Raw genomic sequence first — 19,655 nt, 5'->3', positions numbered from 1 at the left:
GAGAGGCTGGTTGGCCACCAGGAGGCGCCTGAGCCTTGGATCAGTGGGGAGGAGACAAGGGAGTGTGATCGGATGTCAGCAGTGAGTTGTTCCTGGATGCCCGGCACCGAAGAGCTAATAGGTGTAAGGAACAATTACGCAGTTACAGGAGGTAATTACACTCAGCTGGTGGTACTTAGGCTCCTCTCCAGACTATAAAAGGAATGCTTGTGCACACACCCCTTTTGCAGAAGTCAACGCATTAACTGATGTTGGAGAACAGTGTTGTGAACTTGGCAGGCTGGTTTGCTGCCAAGGACCTGTCTGTCTTTTAATAAATTCCGTAAAGTACCTTTGGCTCGGAGTGTTTTGGTGTGGGATGAGGGGGTTCAGAACAGTGACCATTCAAAGTTACAACGTACTGAAAAGCAGACTTATGACCATTTTCCACAGTTACGACTTTTGAAGCATCCCCATGATCATTTGATCAAAATTCAGATGCTTGGTAACTGGGTCATACTTATGAACAGTGCTGTGTCCCAATGCCATGTGACACCTTTTGTGAATTTCTGATAAGCAAAGTCAATGGGAAAATCAGATTCACTTAACAACCAGATTCACTAACTTCAATTTCAATTTTCAATTTAATAAAATTTGTATGCCGCCCATTCCCTTGGGACTCTGGGCGACTTACAGGCATGATAAAAAAACGTTTAAAAATTTAAGATAAAAGATACAATTATTAAAATTGCACACCATCCATTCAGTATAGATGGGGCTGGACATTGAACAACAGCCCCAGGCCTGCTGGAACAGCCAGGTCTTGGTGGCTTTACAGAAGGCCGGGAGAGTGGGAAGGGTCCGGATCTCTACGGGTAGATTGTTCCACAGGGCTGGCGCAGCTACAGAGAAGGCCCTCCCCCAGGGAGCCGCCAGCTGGCATTGTCCGGTCGACGGCACCCGGAGGAGGCCCAACCTGTGTGATCTTATTGGTCGTTGGGAGGTTGTTGGGAGGTAACTTATCAACTGCAGTGATTCACACAACAACTGTGACAAGAAAGTTCTTAAAATGGGGCAAAACTCACTTAACAGAAGTTAAGTGAGTTTAACAAAATAAATTTTGTGCTCAATTGTGGTCGTAGGTCAAGGACTAACTGTACTATATGTTGCAGAAGAAAATTGTAACACAATTCTACATATTCACTGCAGCTTTCTTTCAATACCTCAGTTGTAATAATGTAATAATAGTGTAATAATGTAATAATGTAATAAAACTTGAGAGACCGCCTGCTGCCAATTACCTCCCATAGACCCGTTAGATCGCACAGGGTCGGCCTCCTCCGGGTTCCGTCTACCAGCCAATGTCACCTGGCTACTACCCGGGGGAGGGCCTTCTCTGTAACAGCTCCGGCCCTTTGGAATGAACTCCCCGCGGAGATTCGGACCCTCACCTCTCTCCAGGCCTTCCGGAAAGCCGTCAAAACCTGGCTGTGCCGGCAGGCCTGGGGTTGATGAGTTCCCCTCCCCTCTCAACTTGTATGGCTGTATGACTCTTGTGTATTTTAATTATGTGTATTGTGTTTGTATCCCCCTTTCCCCTTTTGAGTTGTTCGTCGCCCTGAGTCCCTCCCAGAGAAGGGCGGCATACAAATAAACTAAATCTTAAATCTTAAATCTTAATAATAATTGATACATTCCAGGTCACTGCCTTTTGCCTTGCCTTCTATGCTTGAACCCCGGACTGATCAGGAAAAAGCAACTTCAACAGTAATACGTTTATAATGTGTGGGGAAGAAATCATTAATTCGAGAACAGCATGCCATACAAAAGGGACAGACCTTGGAATAAGCTTAAAGTTGCAAACCTGTTAATTACTTGCTTTGCTACACACTGTTGGCATGAACCTCAAATGTCAATGTCTTGGAATGTTCCAGTTGGAAACCATGTTCAGAAAGACATCTACACCAGAGGTGGGGTGGCCATTTTTCTACTGCTGGTTTGGGCGTGTACCTGCGCACAATGCTTCTGGGCACGTGGGTGGAGCCTCCCGCCACCGCTACTACCAGTTCGCCCAATCTGGCAGCAACCCACCTCTGGTCTACACTTCAAGTGTTTGGTTTGATGAACCACAGATGTGCAGGCATATCCACTGTATTTCTCAGTGTTCCATGTATAATTTATTTCCTTATCCTTGTTCCTCCTTAATGCAGGAAATCCTGAAGGAGTACCGAGAAGGAAAGAGTGGTGAGAGAATGAAGAAGCCAACCGAGCAGGAGAAGCATGAGGTGGCAGCGCGGCACTCGGTTTAATGGTCTCCGGCTGATGGTCCCATGGTTGTCATCAGTCTTGGTCCTGATTCTGGGATTCTGGGGCCTGGCTACAGCTGTTGCAACACCACATGAACAGCATGCCTCAACTGCTTTCTCCAGCCAAGTACCACTGGATTGGTTGCTTACTGATCGAGGACCATTCCACCGAGCCCCAGACTACGTTGACTTTATAGAGCGCTATCGGCAGGGTTTCACCACTAGATACAGGATCTACCGGTAAGCCATACAGATGCAACTCAATTTTGCACAAATTGTAACGCTTTCTAATATTCTTTATGTCAAACTTTCATGGAATAGTGATATAAAACAGTACAGAATATAGTTTAATGTTCTGTATTCTGCGTTGGCGTATGCCAGTCTTTATATCTATAAGGACTGAAGCCAGTGCCGGATTTAGATGAAAAGAGGACCTAGGCTATTCCACTTATGAGGCCCTTTCACCTCCCATTTTTAAGTTTGTAAATTACATGAGTGTGAAGTTTCCGCTGTTCGCCCATGAAGCCAATGTTGAGAAAAGACAGGAGACAAATTTTCTCGGGATGGGACGACCCAGATGGGAACCTGAGAGCCCCTTTTATTGGGATAGAACAAAGGCAGGAGGAGCAAATAGCATGTGATACAAAACAACCTGTAAAAGTACAATTTCTAATCTACTGCTTCAGGAAAGTTCTCTCTATATATGGTCAAATCCTGGACGTCAATGGTAGAGCACATCTCAGAATGTTATGTTATTCACTATCAGGTTGTTATGGCTTTCTCGGAGCCAGTTGTCTCCTGTGTGATTCAGCGTGGCTCTGCAGGCCTTAATGAACTAGGCCATGGAGGACACACACCTACACAAGGAGCCATATTACAACATCTCCTACTTTTTTATTTTCTTTTTGTCAAAAGACTCTCCCTCTTCATCTACCAGGGTTGTCAACAGTGCCTTTTGTTGCTGCACATCAAGGCTTGTTAATGCCATGTTGATACTCCTTTTCTGCACTATGCCCTCCACTGTGGACTGGATTATACTTCGGATGACAGGGATAAAACAAGGTAGTAGTAGGAGGCCTAGGAAGATGCTGCCTGCCATAAAGGCGGCTTGCTTCCAGTTTCGGAAGATGCCCCCCAAGAACCCCGCATCATCCATAATCCCTGTCCACGTTTGTACGGGCACGTGCACTAATCTTCTCAAGTCAGCAGTGAGATCAGCTACCACTTTGCCGGTTTCATCAATCTGTAGGCAGCAATTTGTCAGGTTAAACTTCCCACATACCCCTCCCTCTTTTGCAAGTAGATAGTCCAAAGCTAAGCGGTTTTGATATGACAATAAAATACATCATTACTGTGATATATATCAATATATATCAATATATATAGCTGGCCTCCCGACGGAGGGCGGCTCTGCTCTGCGGCAAAGGCAGCGAGGCCAGCCACCTCCCCTGCTGCGCTCAGCTGCCTGGCTTGGCCCCCTCGCCCTCACCTGCCTGGCCGCTGGTGGGCTCCGTGTCGACGGGGCAGCTACTGGGAGCGGCCGCACCTCTCGACCGACCGCCGGTGCCAGGAACGTGGGCGGGCTCCCCAACTGCCGCGGCGCTGGAACGATCTTAAACAATACATTTTTATGTTTGTTTATTAGTCATATGCGTAGAATCTCTCCTTATTTTCGGTTCAGTGTTTTAGTGTTCACTGTTTTTAGAATAGTGAAATTTTAATTTTGCTAACAATTTGAATGTAGGCCCCTCTTGATCTTGAGGCCCTAGGCTGAAGCCTAGTTAGGCTATAGGAAAATCCGGCACTGGCCTATAGTAAGGGGCAGTGTGTGGTATGTGTGGTAGCTGCTAACTCAAGTGGCATATTTGGAACATTCATTAAAGGTGGAACAGTGGAAGCAACAACTAAAGCCCATGGATACCAATTCAATAGGAAGATCTTCTGTAAAAGGACCACCCAAAAAATTGAAAGCCATGATCATTATATCATGCTGCCTCTCTTTATTCAGCAGCCTTTCCCAATCTGGCACTTTCCAAATGTGTTGGAAATGAGATTCTTGGCTAGTATGAAAACTTCAGTAGACCCTGAACAGAAATTCTTCATTGACTGAGTTTGTGGGAGGAGAGCATCTTGTTGTATATTCAACTAAAGATGAAAGGTACCTGTCTCCTGCGGAGTATATTAGAGAGATTATTAATCCTCTCCTGAATATTTCTTGCATTCCCATTGTATTTGTTTTGCAAGGTTTAATACACTTCATTCAAATTCAGCAGCAGTGAAGGAGAAGAATGGATAGAATGATAATATCATTGGCCAATCTTCTCCAGTGTCTGCCTTGTTAATATTGTAGATTATAGCTTTTATGATTCCCAGCCATCCTGACTGGGGATGTTGGTTAACTGTAGTCCCAAAATCCAGAATAGAATGGAATTTTCATTCTAGAATGTCTGAGACTCTAAGTTTATCCTGAAAGTATTTTAATTTGATATTGATGGACTTTAGTAAGAGGAGGGATCAATGTAAGCAAATTAAGTTACAACAAAAGATTATTCAGTTATCTGCCTGGTAATTGATACCCATGTTGAAAAGAAATAGCATTTGTTCAACAGAATTGAGTCATCTTCAAATTTACGTTTTTGACTGACAATTGATTTTTTTTTTCATGTCTGCAAAGAAACAATTCCAAACATTTAAAATAAGGACTGCTTCCAAATCCACTTGAGTTCTTCCTTTACCACAGCATAGGAAAAATAGGAAAAAGAAAAGATTATTATACAAATGGCACTCATATAGGAGGCTATTCTGTTTAAGGATAACTGCACTGACTGGAAGATAATGGGAGTTTGTCTAACACTAACATAAAGCTTCTCAAACTTGGCAAATTTAATTAAGACCCGTAGGCTCCAACTCCTAGAAGTCCCTAGCCAGCATGGGGAATTTTAGGAGTTGAAGTCCACACATCTTAAACTTGCCAAATTTGAGAGATACTGTCTTATTTGAATGACCCAAGATATTCCAATATGAGCATTCATATTCTTCAGATCAGTGACTATCCACTTCAAGGGGTTACTGTATCGTGGAATTTTGCATGCACCCACATTAAGCTTTCGTCATATTCCATACTTTAAGAATCGTGGCTACAAAAGCAAAAAGCAAAAAACAAAAAAGGACAATATTACATTTTTTTTTTAAAAAAAAGCAAAATGCATTTTTGCAGAACTTGATTAAGCCATAATATCAATTGTGTCTGCTAATACTAAATTGATGTAAGTAAGAAGCTTTTGGAATCTAGCTTGATTTTTATAAGTCAATGTTAAGGGACTCATTTGAATAGTTAGAACATGCAATTTAGCTATAAAACAGTGTAGTAGATCAGTGTTTCTCAACCTTGGCAGTTTGAAGATGTGTGGACTTCAACTCCCAGAATTCCCCAGCCAGCGATGCTGGCTGGGGAATTCTGGGAGTTGAAGTCCACACATCTTCAAACTGCCAAGGTTGAGAAACACTGTAGTAGCTAATTCAATAATTTTGTGAAAGCAAATGAGCAAATCCTATTCTATGGGGCAGGATCGCTACTTGTGTTGTACTATTTTTAGTAGGTTGTGGTTATTTGTGTGCTTGCTCACTGACTTTCTAACTTTGGCAAGCTGCACGAAACTGCCAGGCATCGAATTAGATTGGAAAAACAACCATTTAAAATTGTCAATTCCTTGGCTTCCTCAAAATCATCTCTCTCCAAGAAGAGTTCTTAAAGTTACTCATTACTTCTGTGCTAGAAATACTGTAGCGTCATTAGGAATTGCTGGTCCTGTGTTATGCTTTGGATTTAATTCCAAAAAGGTGTTTCAAAAGGTAGGATTGGTATGCAACTCCTTAAAGCATCGGTGTTTTTCTTCAGGAAAAAAAACCACACCTGTAACACCTTTTAGGTACACAGTTCTATTAAGATTCCCCCCCCACTTTGTTAGCATTTCCACCCAGCCCTTAAAGTGTATTGAGAGTAGAAAAATGATTCAAATACAGATTGATATGTGAATCTTTCTGCTTGCCAAACCTTCATGGGAAGAGAGAAACTGCTTAAGTTAATTACAATATTATGTACAGTATAGCAGAAGTGGGTTCCTACCAGTTCGCACCTATTCGGTAGAACCAGTTCGTCAAATCTACCGAACCGGTTAGAAGAGGTTCCACCAGTGGACCCAGAAAGCAGGCCACACCTACAGAAGAGGTTCCAAACTTTTTTGAAACCCACCACTGGTCCTTGGATATGATTATTCTACACTATCATGCTCATATTTATAAAACTCAGGGCGTCTGTGAAAGGTAAGGATGACTACTGCGTTTGTGGTGCAATCAGAACATTCCGTGTGTTGAAGTTGTTTTAACGCAAACCAAAGATGCCTTTTAAAAAACAAGTTTACATCCTATTCTTATGCATGCCAGTGCTGTGTGTGAGGTAATTTAAGGTAGTTCTGACAAGTGTTGTCGGCATCTTCATATCCGGTCACATGGGTGGCAAGCCACTCCCATCCGGTCACATGGGTGGCAAGCCACTCCCACAAAGGAGGCCACACCCACAGAGTAGGTTTGAACAATTTTTGAAACCCACCACTGCAGTATAGAAATAAACGGCTTAACTAATGCTGCACGTGACATCGGTCAAATCAGAATTAGTTACCTAATTTGTATGGACTGGACTTTTGAGAAGTGTTTCGAGCGACAAGCAAAGCATCCAGAGGGGCTGGTGGGCAAGGCAACCTGGAGCTAGTTACTTTTTCTGCTCTTCCTAGCAGTGTAGCTCTCCTTAAACAACTAATTTTCCTAGTCTAGGAATACTTTGCTAAATAATTAGATATTTCTAACCCATGTTGGTAACCTCTGGCCTAGGGTTCATATGGCACCTGATTCCTGTTTTTGTGCCCTCTGAGCCCACTCAGTCCATAGCAGTGGTGGGATTCAGCCGGTTCGCACCTATTTGGGAGAACCGGTTGGTAACTTTCTAAGTAGTTTGGAGAACCGGTTGTTGGAAGAAATCTTTTGTTTTTTTCCCACTTTACAGGGCTAATCCTGAAGTAGTACTGAATACAGCCAGAGGTAGTATTCAGCAAGTTCTCTCCAGTTCGGGCGAACTGGTAGTGGCAACTGCGGGAGGCTCCGCCCACCTGCCCCAACGTCCTGCGTGAACACTGCAATGTGCAGAAGTCGGTGCACATGTGCAGATGTGGCGTGGGTGCTCACATTTGCAAACCAGTAGGGAAGGTGAATGAATCCCACCACTGGTGTAGACAATGTGATTTGGATTGCAACTTCCATAGCCCTTTTGTAGAACTGATGGGAACTAAAATGAAATATTTTTGAAGGACATTACACTGCCAATTTCTCTACTAGATACTCTAGAAAGAAATACAGGGTACTGTATAACCTTCTAATTGCAAGAGTTTATAGCAGCCTAAGCTACATAGGTGGAACATCAGTGGTGGAATTCAGCCAGTTCGCACCTATTCGGGAGAACCCGTTGGTAACTTTCTAAGCAGTATGGAGAACCAGTTGTTGGAAGAAATCTTTTGTTTTTTCCCATTTTACAGGGCTAACCCTGTAAGGAAGGCAGGAAGGAAACATTCTGATGCTGTTTCTAGCCTAATCTTTATTGCCCTGTTTACAGAAACTGCCTCTCCGGTTAACCCTTATTACCATTGTAACAACTAAAGCGAAGTGCTCATCGACCTGGGTGACATTGGCTTGGCCACACCCACATGATCACATGACCACTGAGCCCCACCTACCCAGATGGTCATTAGGGCAGAGAACTGGTTGATCAATTATTTGAATCCCATCACTGGTCTGTAGCAATAAATTATGAGAGTCTGGTTCTACACAATGTCTTCCTATTTTTAGATACAAGGTAAGTGTGCTATAAATACAAGGGGTCCATATGAGAATTAAAAAAAGGAAAGGACAAACAAAAACAACACAACATTCATATTCCTTCTCTCTCTAATCTGGGTGAAATAGCCCCCCAAATTTTTGTCCTGCCATGTCAAACACATTGTTTGACACATCTCATTGTTCCATTCACTGCAGCTCTCATTTGATAGCCCCACCCGCCAAGCCCGGATTTAGATGAAAAGAGGCCCTAGGCTATTCCACTTATGAGGCCCTTTCACCTCCCATTTTTAAGTTTGTAAATTACATAAGAGACAATAAAATACATCATTACTGTGATATATATCAATATATATCAATATATATAGCTGGCCTCCTGACGGAGGATGGCTCTGCTCTGCGGCAAAGGCAGCAAGGCCAGCCGCCTCCCCTGCTGCGCTCAGCTGCCCAGCTCGGCCCCCTCGCCCTCACCTGCCTGGCTGCTGGTGGGCTCCGCGTCGACGGGGCGGCTACTGGGAGCGGCCGCGCCTCTCGCCCGACCGCCGGTGCTGGGAACGTGGGCGGGCTCCCCAACTGCTGCGGCACTGGAACGATCTTAACCAATACATTTTTATGTTTGTTTATTAGTCATATGCGTAGAATTTCTCCTTATTTTCGGTTCAGTGTTTTAGCGTTCACTGTTTTTAGAATAGTGTAATTTTAATTTTGCTAACAATTTGAATGTAGGCCCCTCTTGATCTTGAGGCCCTAGGCTGAAGCCTAGTTAGCCTATAGGAAAATCCGGCCCTGCCACCCGCTTATGTGCTGCCCTGGGTTATCAAAAGTTTGCTCCACTCTCTAGTAAATTGATACATAAGTGGAGCTAAACTACAGATAGAGAAAAGTGACTGACAGTTCTCCTTTCCTTCATGTTTTTCTAAAATTCCTCTTTCCCTCTTCCTCAAGCTGAGATTCAGGATACTAATAATGAGTAGAGCATGTTGTTTTGCTCTGATGATTTATTTAAGGGGAGGCAATATGAACTGCACTGAATGTGTTTGAGAGGGAGAGAGACATACAATCTTTCAGCTTGAAAACATAATAGATACTATGGATGATGTTTATAGCCACGATATGCATAATGTTTATGGACAGAAAGGCTGACTACTTGCAATTAAATCCAGTGTTAGAGAATTATCAATAATATTTTTCCTTGTGTATAAAACAGTTAAATACAAGGCTACAGAATGGGCCTGGTAAATGTTATCTCCCAGTGGCCCCGGTGTAGCAGCTGATGAAGAACTCCAGGTCAGCTTCAGAGCACAAGAGATATGATTCAGTACATGTTATTACCAATTAGGAAGCAAGATGAAGAAAATCTATACTGCATGATAACTCTGGAGAGTTACTAGGATAGCTTTATAGTGGATCAGACAAATAGATAATATATATCTACAAGCCATGGAAGCTACTGTATGTATGAGAACTACCAAAACAAAATATCTTTGTGTGTCAATTGTTTCCATGGTCCTCATAGTCTGATTCCCTGTTAGCATTTGATTGGCTGTTTTGGGAACATAACCCTAATCAGATCAAACTTTTGGTTTTCCAAGTAGTTTAATATTTTTATGACAGCAACTGCCTGTCAGAATAAACAACAGATGGAGCAGTGTCCTGGTGTGTGTGTGTGTGTGTGTGTGTGTGTGTGAGAGAGAGAGAGAGAGAGTGGTGGGTTTTAAAAATTGTTTGAACCTACTCTGTGGGTGTGGCCTCCTTTGTGGGAGTGGCTTGCTGCCCATGTGACCGGATGGGAGTGGCTTGCCGCCCATGTGACCGGATATGAAGATGCCGACGACACTTGTCAGAACCACTTTAAATTACCTCACACACAGCACTGGCATGCATAAAAATATGATGCAAACTTGTTTTTTTAAAAGGCATCTTTGGTTTGCGTTAAAACAACTTCAACACACGGAATGTTCTGATTGCACCACAAACGCAGTAGTCATCCTTACCTTTCACAGAGGCCCTGAGTTTTATAAATATGAGCATGATAGCGTAGAATAATCATATCCAAGGACCAGTGGTGGGTTTCAAAAAAGTTTGGAACCTCTTCTGTAGGTGTGGCCTGCTTTCCGGGTCCACTGGTGGAAACTCTTCTAACCGGTTCAGTAGATTTGACGAACCGGTTCTACCGAATAGGTGCGGACTGGTAGGAACCCACCTCTGGTGTGTGTGTGTGTGTAAAACTGTAAGCAGAACCAATGTCAGCATTGCCAGAATCCTGTATCATGCCTTGACAAAGTGGATTACCTATATAAGAAACTTTCCAGTTTATTTTGTTTATAGCTGATTTCTTGTAAACATAGAAATTCCAATCTAAAAGATACAACATGGCTATAATAGGTTACTTGAGATTGGAAGAGAGAGAAAGAGAGAAACTGAAGCAAAAAAAATAGCAGTAGCAATAGCAGTTAGACTTATATACCGCTTCATAGGGCTTTCAGCCCTCTCTAAGCGGTTTACAGAGTCAGCATATTGCCCCCAACAACAATCCGGGTCCTCATTTTACCCACCTCGGAAGGATGGAAGGCTGAGTCAACCAAAAACCCCTCCCCTTGTTTTATTTGCAATAATTGTATGCCACTCATTTCTAAAGGCTCTGAGTGGCTAACAATCTGAAACATCATTGAAAAAGTTTTTAAAACTTGAAGTTTTATAAGCTCTCATAAAAAAAATTGTTTTCGGATTTCTTTTTCAATACCTTTTTGGAGCGTTACCAAGTGTTTCTGTGACAATAGAGATCTTGCTCTTGTTTGCAATGAGAGAAGAACTACTAATAGGTTTTTCTAGAACTGAGCTGTGTCATTTCAAAGCTCAATTACGTGGTTTATTCCAATGCTTGTCAGGGAGAGGAAAGTTTTGTTCAGAAATTGAGATTTCTGCTGTTTCTTGGGACAAAACGTTTGGTCCCTCTATCCATGATGGCAAACCTATGGCACGAGTGCCAGATGTGGTACACAGAACCCTCTCTGTGGGCATGTGTGCCATCGCCAGATGCTCTTCTGGTTTCCAATGTGCATATGGGCACCAGCTAGCTGGTCTTTGTGGGTGTTTGGGGGCTATTTTCAGGCTGTTTTTTAAGCTGTTTTCAGGCCATTTTCCAGGCTGTTTTGGGGATATTTTTGGCCTGAAAACAGCCCCCAAACCCGGTCTGAAGCATGCCGGGCAGCTGGTCCTCAGGTTTACAATGCTCTGCTGCACATGCATGCATGCACATCAGTGGTGAGTTTCAAAAATTGTTCGAACCTACTCTGTGGGTGTGGCCTCCTTTGTGGGAGTGGCTTGCCGCCCATGTGACCGGATGGGAGTGGCTTGCCGCCCATGTGACCGGATATGAAGATGCCGACGACACTTGTCAGAACCACCTTAAATTACCTCACACACAACACTGGCATGCATAAGAATATGATGTAAACTTGTTTTTTAAAAGGCATCTTTGGTTTGCGTTAAAACAACTTCAACATATGCAATGTTCTGATTGCAGCACAAATGCAGTAGTCATCCTCACCTTTCACAGAGGCACTGAGTTTTACAAATATGAGCATGATAGTGCAGAATAATCATATCCAAGGACCAGTGGTGGGTTTCAAAACATTTTGGAACCTCTTCTGTAGGTGTGGCCTGCTTTCCGGGTCCACTGGTGGAACCTCTTCTAACCGGTTTGGTAGATTTGACGAACCGGTTCTACCGAATAGGTGCGAACTGGTAGGAACCCACCTCTGATGCACATTCCAGTTTGGGCCCTCGGTGCCGAAAAGATTCGCCATCACTGCCCTATATAATCCCATTCTCTCTATTGTGCACTCCAGTGGTGGGTTTCAAATTTTTTTAGAACCTCTTCTGTAGGTGTGGCCTGCTTTGTGGGAGTGGCTTGCTGGCCATGTGACCAGGTGGGAGTGGCTTGGCAGTCATGTGACTGGGTGGGCGTGACCAACATAAAATGTGGTGAAATTCACTTAACAACGCTCTTGCTTAGCAACCAAAATGTTGGCTCAGAAACTCTGGCATTGGCAGCATGCAAGTCTTAAAGCTGTCAAGTTACAAGACCTTTGCACCCCTAACCCTTTAAAAAAAACAACCCAGGGGTGTTCAAACTTGACAGCTTTAAGACTTGTGGACTTCAACTTCCAGAATTCCTCCTCCAGTCATGTTGGCTCAGAAACTTTGGCATTTGAAGCACACAAGTCTTAAAGCTGTCAAGTTACAAGACCCTCGCACCCCTAACCCTTTAGAAAAAAAAACCCAGGGGTGTTCAAACTTGGCAGCTTTAAGACTTGTGGACTTCAACTCCCAGAATTCCTCCTCTTGCTCTTCATCTTGATGATGTGCAGACGGGCGAGCGGGAGGGAGCTGGAACTGGTTCTAAACAGCACTGTAGATTTGTGGAACCTCTTCTATAGCAGAGGTTAGAACTGGCAGGAACCCACCCCTGGTGCACTCCCTATTGGTTAATTATCAAACTATTCCCATGGACTCCTATTTGGAAATTATTAAATTAATCAACCAATTATAATAAGGGAAAATCCAGATAGTGACTTAGTACTATTTGAGTTAGAGAAGGCAAATGCTGAGCCCATAGTTTGGCCTGCCTTTCACCAGACGCTGCTGGAAGCTACTGTTGGAAGAAATATCCATCTGGTCCAGTCCCAAGCCAGGAGAAAGGCACTGGAAATAAAATGGAGGCAGAAGGCTGATTGGAAAGAAAGATTCCCTTTATTGATGAAGCAGAACTACCAACCACCTGCGATTCTGAGACAGCTGGCAAAATGGAGTTTAGAGTGGGTGGGTTTTATAGTGTCTGGGGTCATGACTGGCTCTATAGGCAAAAGCGGAAATGCAAATCTAGGTGTTTGAGCTAATCTTGTCAATCTTTGGCTTGCCTAATTGTGTTGCTTTTCTGGAGTTTCTGACCCAGTCTTTCTGAATTGATTACCAAATTTCTAAAAGCTGGCAGGGACACCGGGGCTGGTTTCTGCTTCCTTTAAGATTTTTCCCCATTTTTCCCTTGGGGAATTATTCTATCCTGCCTTTTTAATATCCCCCAAAATATTTCATTCTTCTGGGGGGGGGGGGCTTCCCACACTACCTGTAAAGAGCTGTGGCTTCTTTATTTAATCAGGAGGCTACACAAAAATGGATTGATTATATACAAAATAAATATGGGAGTAATAAATTCCAGATAGCTTATGATTAAGATCAGGAATGATATAAATTGTTTCAAGTTAACTTAGCAAGGAGGACCTAAGTTCAATTTAAAGATGTTATCAATTTTCTATTCTTTTTTCAAATATATTTTAGACTGTTTTTGTTAAAGATTTATACCATGTATGGGTTCTGAGAAGTCGGGGGAGGGAAGGTTGGGGGGGGTGGGGGGGAGGGGGGAGGGAGGGATGTATAGTAGACTTTAAAGCAATATGATTGCACATGTATACTGTTTTCTCTTATTTTTTCTTTAAAACTAAGATATGTTAAGTATATTGATATGGAAGCATAAATACCATCAACATAGAATGGAGTTTGCTCAGAAGTTGAAATACACCAAGTGAATGAGAGGAAGAGAGGGATAGGAGAGAGGGTAAGGGGGAAGATGAGGAGAATAAGGAGGAGTGGAATGAAGAGAGAGGAGAAGGAGAAAGGAAGGGGAAGTAGAGTAGAAAAGGATGATGGAGGGAAGAAAGGAGGTAGGAGAGAGGCAGAAGAAAGAGGTGTATGGAGAGCAAAAGAGCTAATAATGGGTTTTTATCTTTCTGGGTGTTGATGGCAAGAGGAACTGATGTAATTTCTACTTAATACAATAGGATATTGGCTATGTAATAGTATATATGTGATTCTATGTTATGAAAATGGAAAATAAAAAATATATTTAAATAAAAAACACCATTGCCCAAATTAGACATGAGAATGCCAGACAGTTTAGTGTGAATATCCCAATCAGCAAAGAGATGAAACAGGGCTAAATTTTGTTTTCCCACTATCTTTGTTTAATATCCATTTGAAATTGTAGCAGCCATAACTGAAAGAGAATTTTAACGCACATACAAACTCAAAGACACGTTTTGTATCATTGACAATGAAGCAATATTTTCACTTTCTCAGATCAATCGAAGGAGAAGTCTCTGGGGCTTGGTGACCCATCGTAGGGCAGAAAGGCTACAACAGTTTACTTAAAAATTAAAATGATGGTATTTTCAAGGGTACTGGAGTGCCATAAATTCCACTGACAGAGTGATAACAAAAGGCACACTTCTGCCTTTAAATAGTGGAGTGTTGTATTCCAGGGCTCTATATTTAAGTTGTCTCTGAAAAAGGGAATGGTGCTGCCAAGGCAATATTGAGCCTTTGTTAGATGCCATCTGGTTCCCTTGTATCTGTTTAAAGCTGAACTTTGTGTTACAGATGCTTTACCACTCACTGTTTGCAAATGTAACACCCTTAAACTCCTAGAGACTGTTTGGTGATGGTTTTTGCACGTTCTCTTTCCAGCAATCCTATATTGTGCCTCAAATGATCTGATCCATGCTGAATCAGGAATGGTTCCTTTTTATGGTCTCCACCCCAGTGGTGGGATTCAGCCAGTTCGCACCTATCCAGGAGAACCGGTTCTTAACTTTCTAAGAGATTCAGAGTACCAGTTGTTGGAAGAAATCTTCTTTTGTTTTTTCCCACTTTACAGGGCTAATCCTGTAAGGAAGGCAGGAAGGAAACATTCTGGTGTTGTTTCTAGCTTAATTTTTATTGCTCTGTTTACAGAAACTGCCTCTCCAGTTAACCCTTATTACATTTTAATAGCTAAGGCAAAGTGCCCATCGACCTGAGTAATGTTGAGTTGGCCACGCCCACACCAGAGGTGGGTTCCTACCAGTTCGCACCTATTCGGTAGAACCGGTTCGTCAAATCTACCCAACCGGTTAGAAGAGGTTCCACCAGTGGACCCGGAAAGCAGGCCACACCTACAGAAGAGGTTCCAAATTTTTTTGAAACCCACCACTGGTCCTTGGATATGATTATTCTACACTATCATGCTCATACTTATAAAACTCAGTGCCTCTGTGAAAGGTAAGGATGACTACTGCGTTTGTGGTGCAATCAGAACATTGCGTGTGTTGAAGTTGTTTTAACGCAAACCAAAGATGCCTTTTAAAAAAAAAGTTTACATCATATTCTTATGCATGCCAGTGCTGTGTGTGAGGTAATTTAAGGTGGTTTTGACAAGTGTCGTCAGCATCTTCATATCCGGTCACATAGGCGGCAAGCCACTCCCACAAAGGAGGCCACACCCACAGAGTAGGTTCGAACAATTTTTGAAACCCACCACTGGGCCACATGGTCACATCACCACTAAGCCCCATCTACCCACCTGGTCTTTAGGACAGAGAACCAGTTGTTAAACTATTTGAAACCCACCACTGCTCCACCCCATCCCCCAGTCACCCCAATTTGCTTCCTGTATTAAAGTTCTTTATCAGCAATTGTTCATTATTATTTCATTTTGACAATTCTTCTTGATAAAAAGTCATGAGCCACCTGCATTTCTGCTGCCTTTAAGTCTAGAGATAGAGAGAGAATAGAAATCCACCAGTGACTTTTTGATGTAAATGCATTTGGGGGCTACTGGCAGGTTCTGGATTGGATCCTGCTTGTATCATAGATATTTTGCCTGGTTTGCTTCAACATCTGCCCTACAGCAATATTGGAGGGTAGGTACAGCACAATCCCTTTTAGTTGAGAGTTGTCTCTATGATTCAAATGAGCCTGAAACCCTTGTCCACCTTTTCTTCCACCATGTCACTTTACAGATCTTTGCACAACTGCATAGTTTTTATCCTTTTAATGCTCTTTTCCACAAAAAAATAATAATCTTACTTTGAAGAATATTTATTTATTCATCCATTCATTACATTTTGATATCTCCTATATCACCTAAGTAACTCTAGGCAGCATACAATGAAAACATGTCTGAAAAAATATATATAAAAAAATAAGAACAAAGTGAAAAACAGAATTCAATGATAAGGTCACAGTTTTAATAGTTAAAACGTTTAAAAAGTGGAGAGAACACACTCATTACATCAACCATCCCCAGGGATGCCTAACACTCTGACCCACATGCCAATTGGCAGAACCAGGTCTTAATACTCTTTCTGAAGGCCAGAAAAGTGGTGACCTGCCTCTCCTTTGGGGTGGGGGGAAATAATGTTTCAAAGGGTGGGGGGAATGGCAGAAAAGGCTCTCTTCCTGGATCCTGCCAGGCAAATGTATTTAAGGATCCACAGCATGCAATCCAAGTACTGACTGGGGAGGACAGGATGAAAAATCCCATTTGAAGGATCAGAATTCGACTGTTATGAATAGTGTAAGGTGACCAGATTTTAACACTGGTAAATCGGGACACCATTGACAGGGGTGGGGGAGTTCTTCATTAAAAAATTGGTCTATATGGATTCTCCTGGCATGCACCCCACTGAAAGCACTTTAATCAGTGGGGTGCATGCCAGGAGGAGAGGAGAGATTCCTCCCAGCACGCACCCCACTGATTAAAGTGCTTTCTTTCGCCCGCTTGAGCTCTGCTGTGGGTGAAAGAAAGCGCTTTAATCAGTGGGGTGCCAGGGGAGAGGACTGCGTCGTGCATTCTTTCAAAAAATCGGGACTTTTTAAAAACTCTGCAGGACGCGGGACAAATTGTTAGAAATCGGGACTGTCCCGCCAAAAGCGGGATGTCTGGTCACCTTAGAATAGTGGCTAAATTTTTGTTAGTTACTGTCTCAATGAGAAGGAAAATACTGTTTTGACCCTGATATTTTATTATAAATTCTCTTTAGTTTTATCCACTTTTTTGTTTTTAGGTTTTAATATATTTTTTATCTCTTTATCATATGTGCATTTTATTTTACTTTATGACTTTTAATTTGTTTTTCTGTTTGCTGGTCGCAGACTGTATTTGTTACTAAGCAGAAAATCATTTTTTTTTCTCTTTCATCACAGCCATTATCATTACCCCTACTTGGGGACACTTCTACAAGTTTTTTTTTTTAAAATGCACAATAGTGCTGGTGTCCTGGCAATGTACAGACAGGAATGAGAAGAAGAATCTGGCAACATAATCTATAAAGGGACTAAACAGTGTTAGTCTGTGACAATCAAAATTGATTGATTGATTGATTATGAGGTTGTAATATGAAACAATGTGAAAGCAATCTTGCTGGATCACACAAAAAATTATCTAGTCTGCAAAACTAACATGTGATACAAAGGAATATGGTTGGAGTTTATGAAAGACGTTTCATGTATAGTTTTATTATTTTATGGCAATGCATATTCAGGATTTATTGGTGCTATACATATGTTGCAAATCTGTACATTTCATATGTCTATAATGCATAAAGCTGTGTTAAAGGTATTTGCATCTGTGCAATTCAGCCCATTCAGAAACAATTTTCTAGAGGCTGACCTACAAATTAAGATTATAAAATAAAAATAAGCTCGTTTTTATAGAATCTTCTCAGGACTAAAACTCCATTCACAAAGATTAGATATATTATTCAGCAATATCTGTGGATAAAGCATGGATCATCTCTTGGGGCAGGTGGGGTTAAAGTTAGTATGTTTGAAAATTTTCCTGGGCTTTTAAATATGCAGGCAGGGAGGATAACCGCTTTAACAAGACTTTTAAAAGTAGCAGCTAAGAAGTTGCGACATACAGAGCTCTGTATTACTCACTAATCAGTGGTGGGTTTCAAATTTTTTTCAAACCTACTCTGTGGGAGTGGCTTGCTGGCCATGTGACCTGGTGGGAGTGGCTTGCTGGCCATGTGTTTTCTTTCTTTCTCTGTCTGTCTCTCTCTCTCTCTCTCTCTTTCCTTCCTTTTGTCTCTCTGTCCCTTTTACCTTTTTTTCTTTCATCTCTCTCTCACTTTTTCTTTCTTTTTTCTTTTTTTATTTCTTTCTTTCTTCCTTTCTTTCTCTTTCTCCCTCTGTTTGAGTCTCTCTGTGTGTGTGTGTGTGTGTGTGTGTGTGTCAGTGGTGGGTTTCCAAAATTTTGGGAACCTCTTCTGTAGGTGTGGCCTGCTTTCCTGGTGGAATCTCTTCTAACCGGTTCGGTAGATTTGACGAACCGGTTCTACCGAACTGGTGTGAACTGGTAGGAACCCACCTCTGTCACTCATGGTATAGAAAGCTGATGTTCCTGAGGAAATAAAGCCTTTTCAACCCTAAATGGTATCTTTTAGAAAGCCAGAGCCAATAAAAAAATAAAGATTACAAGGGGAAAAAAATAATGTACTAGGTGGCGCAGTGGTTAAATGCAGCACTGCAGGCTACTGCTAGATCAGCAGTTCAGCGGTTCAAATCTCACCGGCTCAGGGTTGACTCAGCCTTCCATCCTTCCGAGGTGGGTAAAATGAGGACCCAGATTGTTGGGGGCAATATGCTGACTCTCTGTAAACCGCTTAGAGAGGCCTGAAAGGCCTATGAAGCGGTATATAAGTCTAACTGCTATTGCTATTGCTATTGAAGGCAGTTAAAATGATTGCTCTGGGCATCTGGAAAAACTGGGTGCTATCTGCCATGAATAGCTATTTATGTGTTTGACTGTCATGGCTTCACTGAGGAAAAAAGATGGCAGAAAAAATATGGTCCTTAGAATGGAAAGTAAAAAAAAAAGTTGTGCTTAATTAGGCACAATAAAATGTTTTCATTGTAGGAAGTTTTCCAAAATCAATCCTTTTCTATTTAAAAAGTAATAATACCTTCTGGCACAAGCTTATCAAATGCATGAAGTGTTAACCTGAATTACAGGTATATATAGAGAGATGGTTGCTATTGTAAGCTTTGAGGGAAACTGTAAATTTTGAAGGCAGCTGCTAATGCTCAGGATTATGGTGGGGATTACACCATTTAGTCCACTGGGGTATGGCACTCTCTTTGTCTGCGTCTTTAGGTTTGAAAATTGGTTTTTAAAGCAAAGAAAATTTTAACACTAAATAAATAGACAATTGGTTGAACTGGCTTAGACTCAGTACAGTAGTTTGCCTGGGAATGGCATAGAAAGGGTTAGATTATATCTGCTGTGTCATACTATATCCAAATAGAAACACTGGCTACCTAGTTCAAAAGGCTGTTATTAATCTTGTTATCCATCCTGAGATTGTTGCTTTGAAGTTTCAGCCATTTCCTCCAGGCCAAATATTGCTGCCTCTTGCTGTGCAAAGTTTGGATGTCAGTGATTGTGAGCAGGAGTGGTAAAAACAACAATCGAGATGGTGGTTGAATTAAAGTTTAAAGTTTAATAACATTTGTATGCCGCCCAATCCCGTAGGACTCCGGGCGGCTTACAATACAAAATAAATAAAAAAAGAATAGAAGGAAAGAAAAGATAGATTTAAAAAACACACCATGCACTCCATTCTAAGTGGGGATGGACCGTATTTTGGGGTCAACAGCCCCAGG

General features: G+C 42.0%; 1 protein-coding gene across 1 annotated transcript in view; it reads left to right on the top strand.

The window, feature by feature from the left end:
• The first annotated feature begins 2,259 nt into the window (after positions 1-2,259).
• The window catches only part of BRINP2 (BMP/retinoic acid inducible neural specific 2), an 83,181-nt gene continuing 65,785 nt past the window's right edge, over positions 2,260-19,655 (top strand). Inside the window, exon 1 of the mRNA XM_032226932.1 lies at positions 2,260-2,525. Within this exon, the coding sequence (XP_032082823.1) occupies positions 2,260-2,525 (266 nt within the window). The remainder of the gene's footprint in view (positions 2,526-19,655) is intronic.

The sequence above is a fragment of the Thamnophis elegans genome, chromosome 11 (assembly GCF_009769535.1).
Source record: "Thamnophis elegans isolate rThaEle1 chromosome 11, rThaEle1.pri, whole genome shotgun sequence".
NCBI lineage: Eukaryota > Metazoa > Chordata > Lepidosauria > Squamata > Colubridae > Thamnophis > Thamnophis elegans.
Note: the sequence above shows the minus strand (reverse complement) of the source record. Positions and strands in the feature narration are given on the sequence as shown.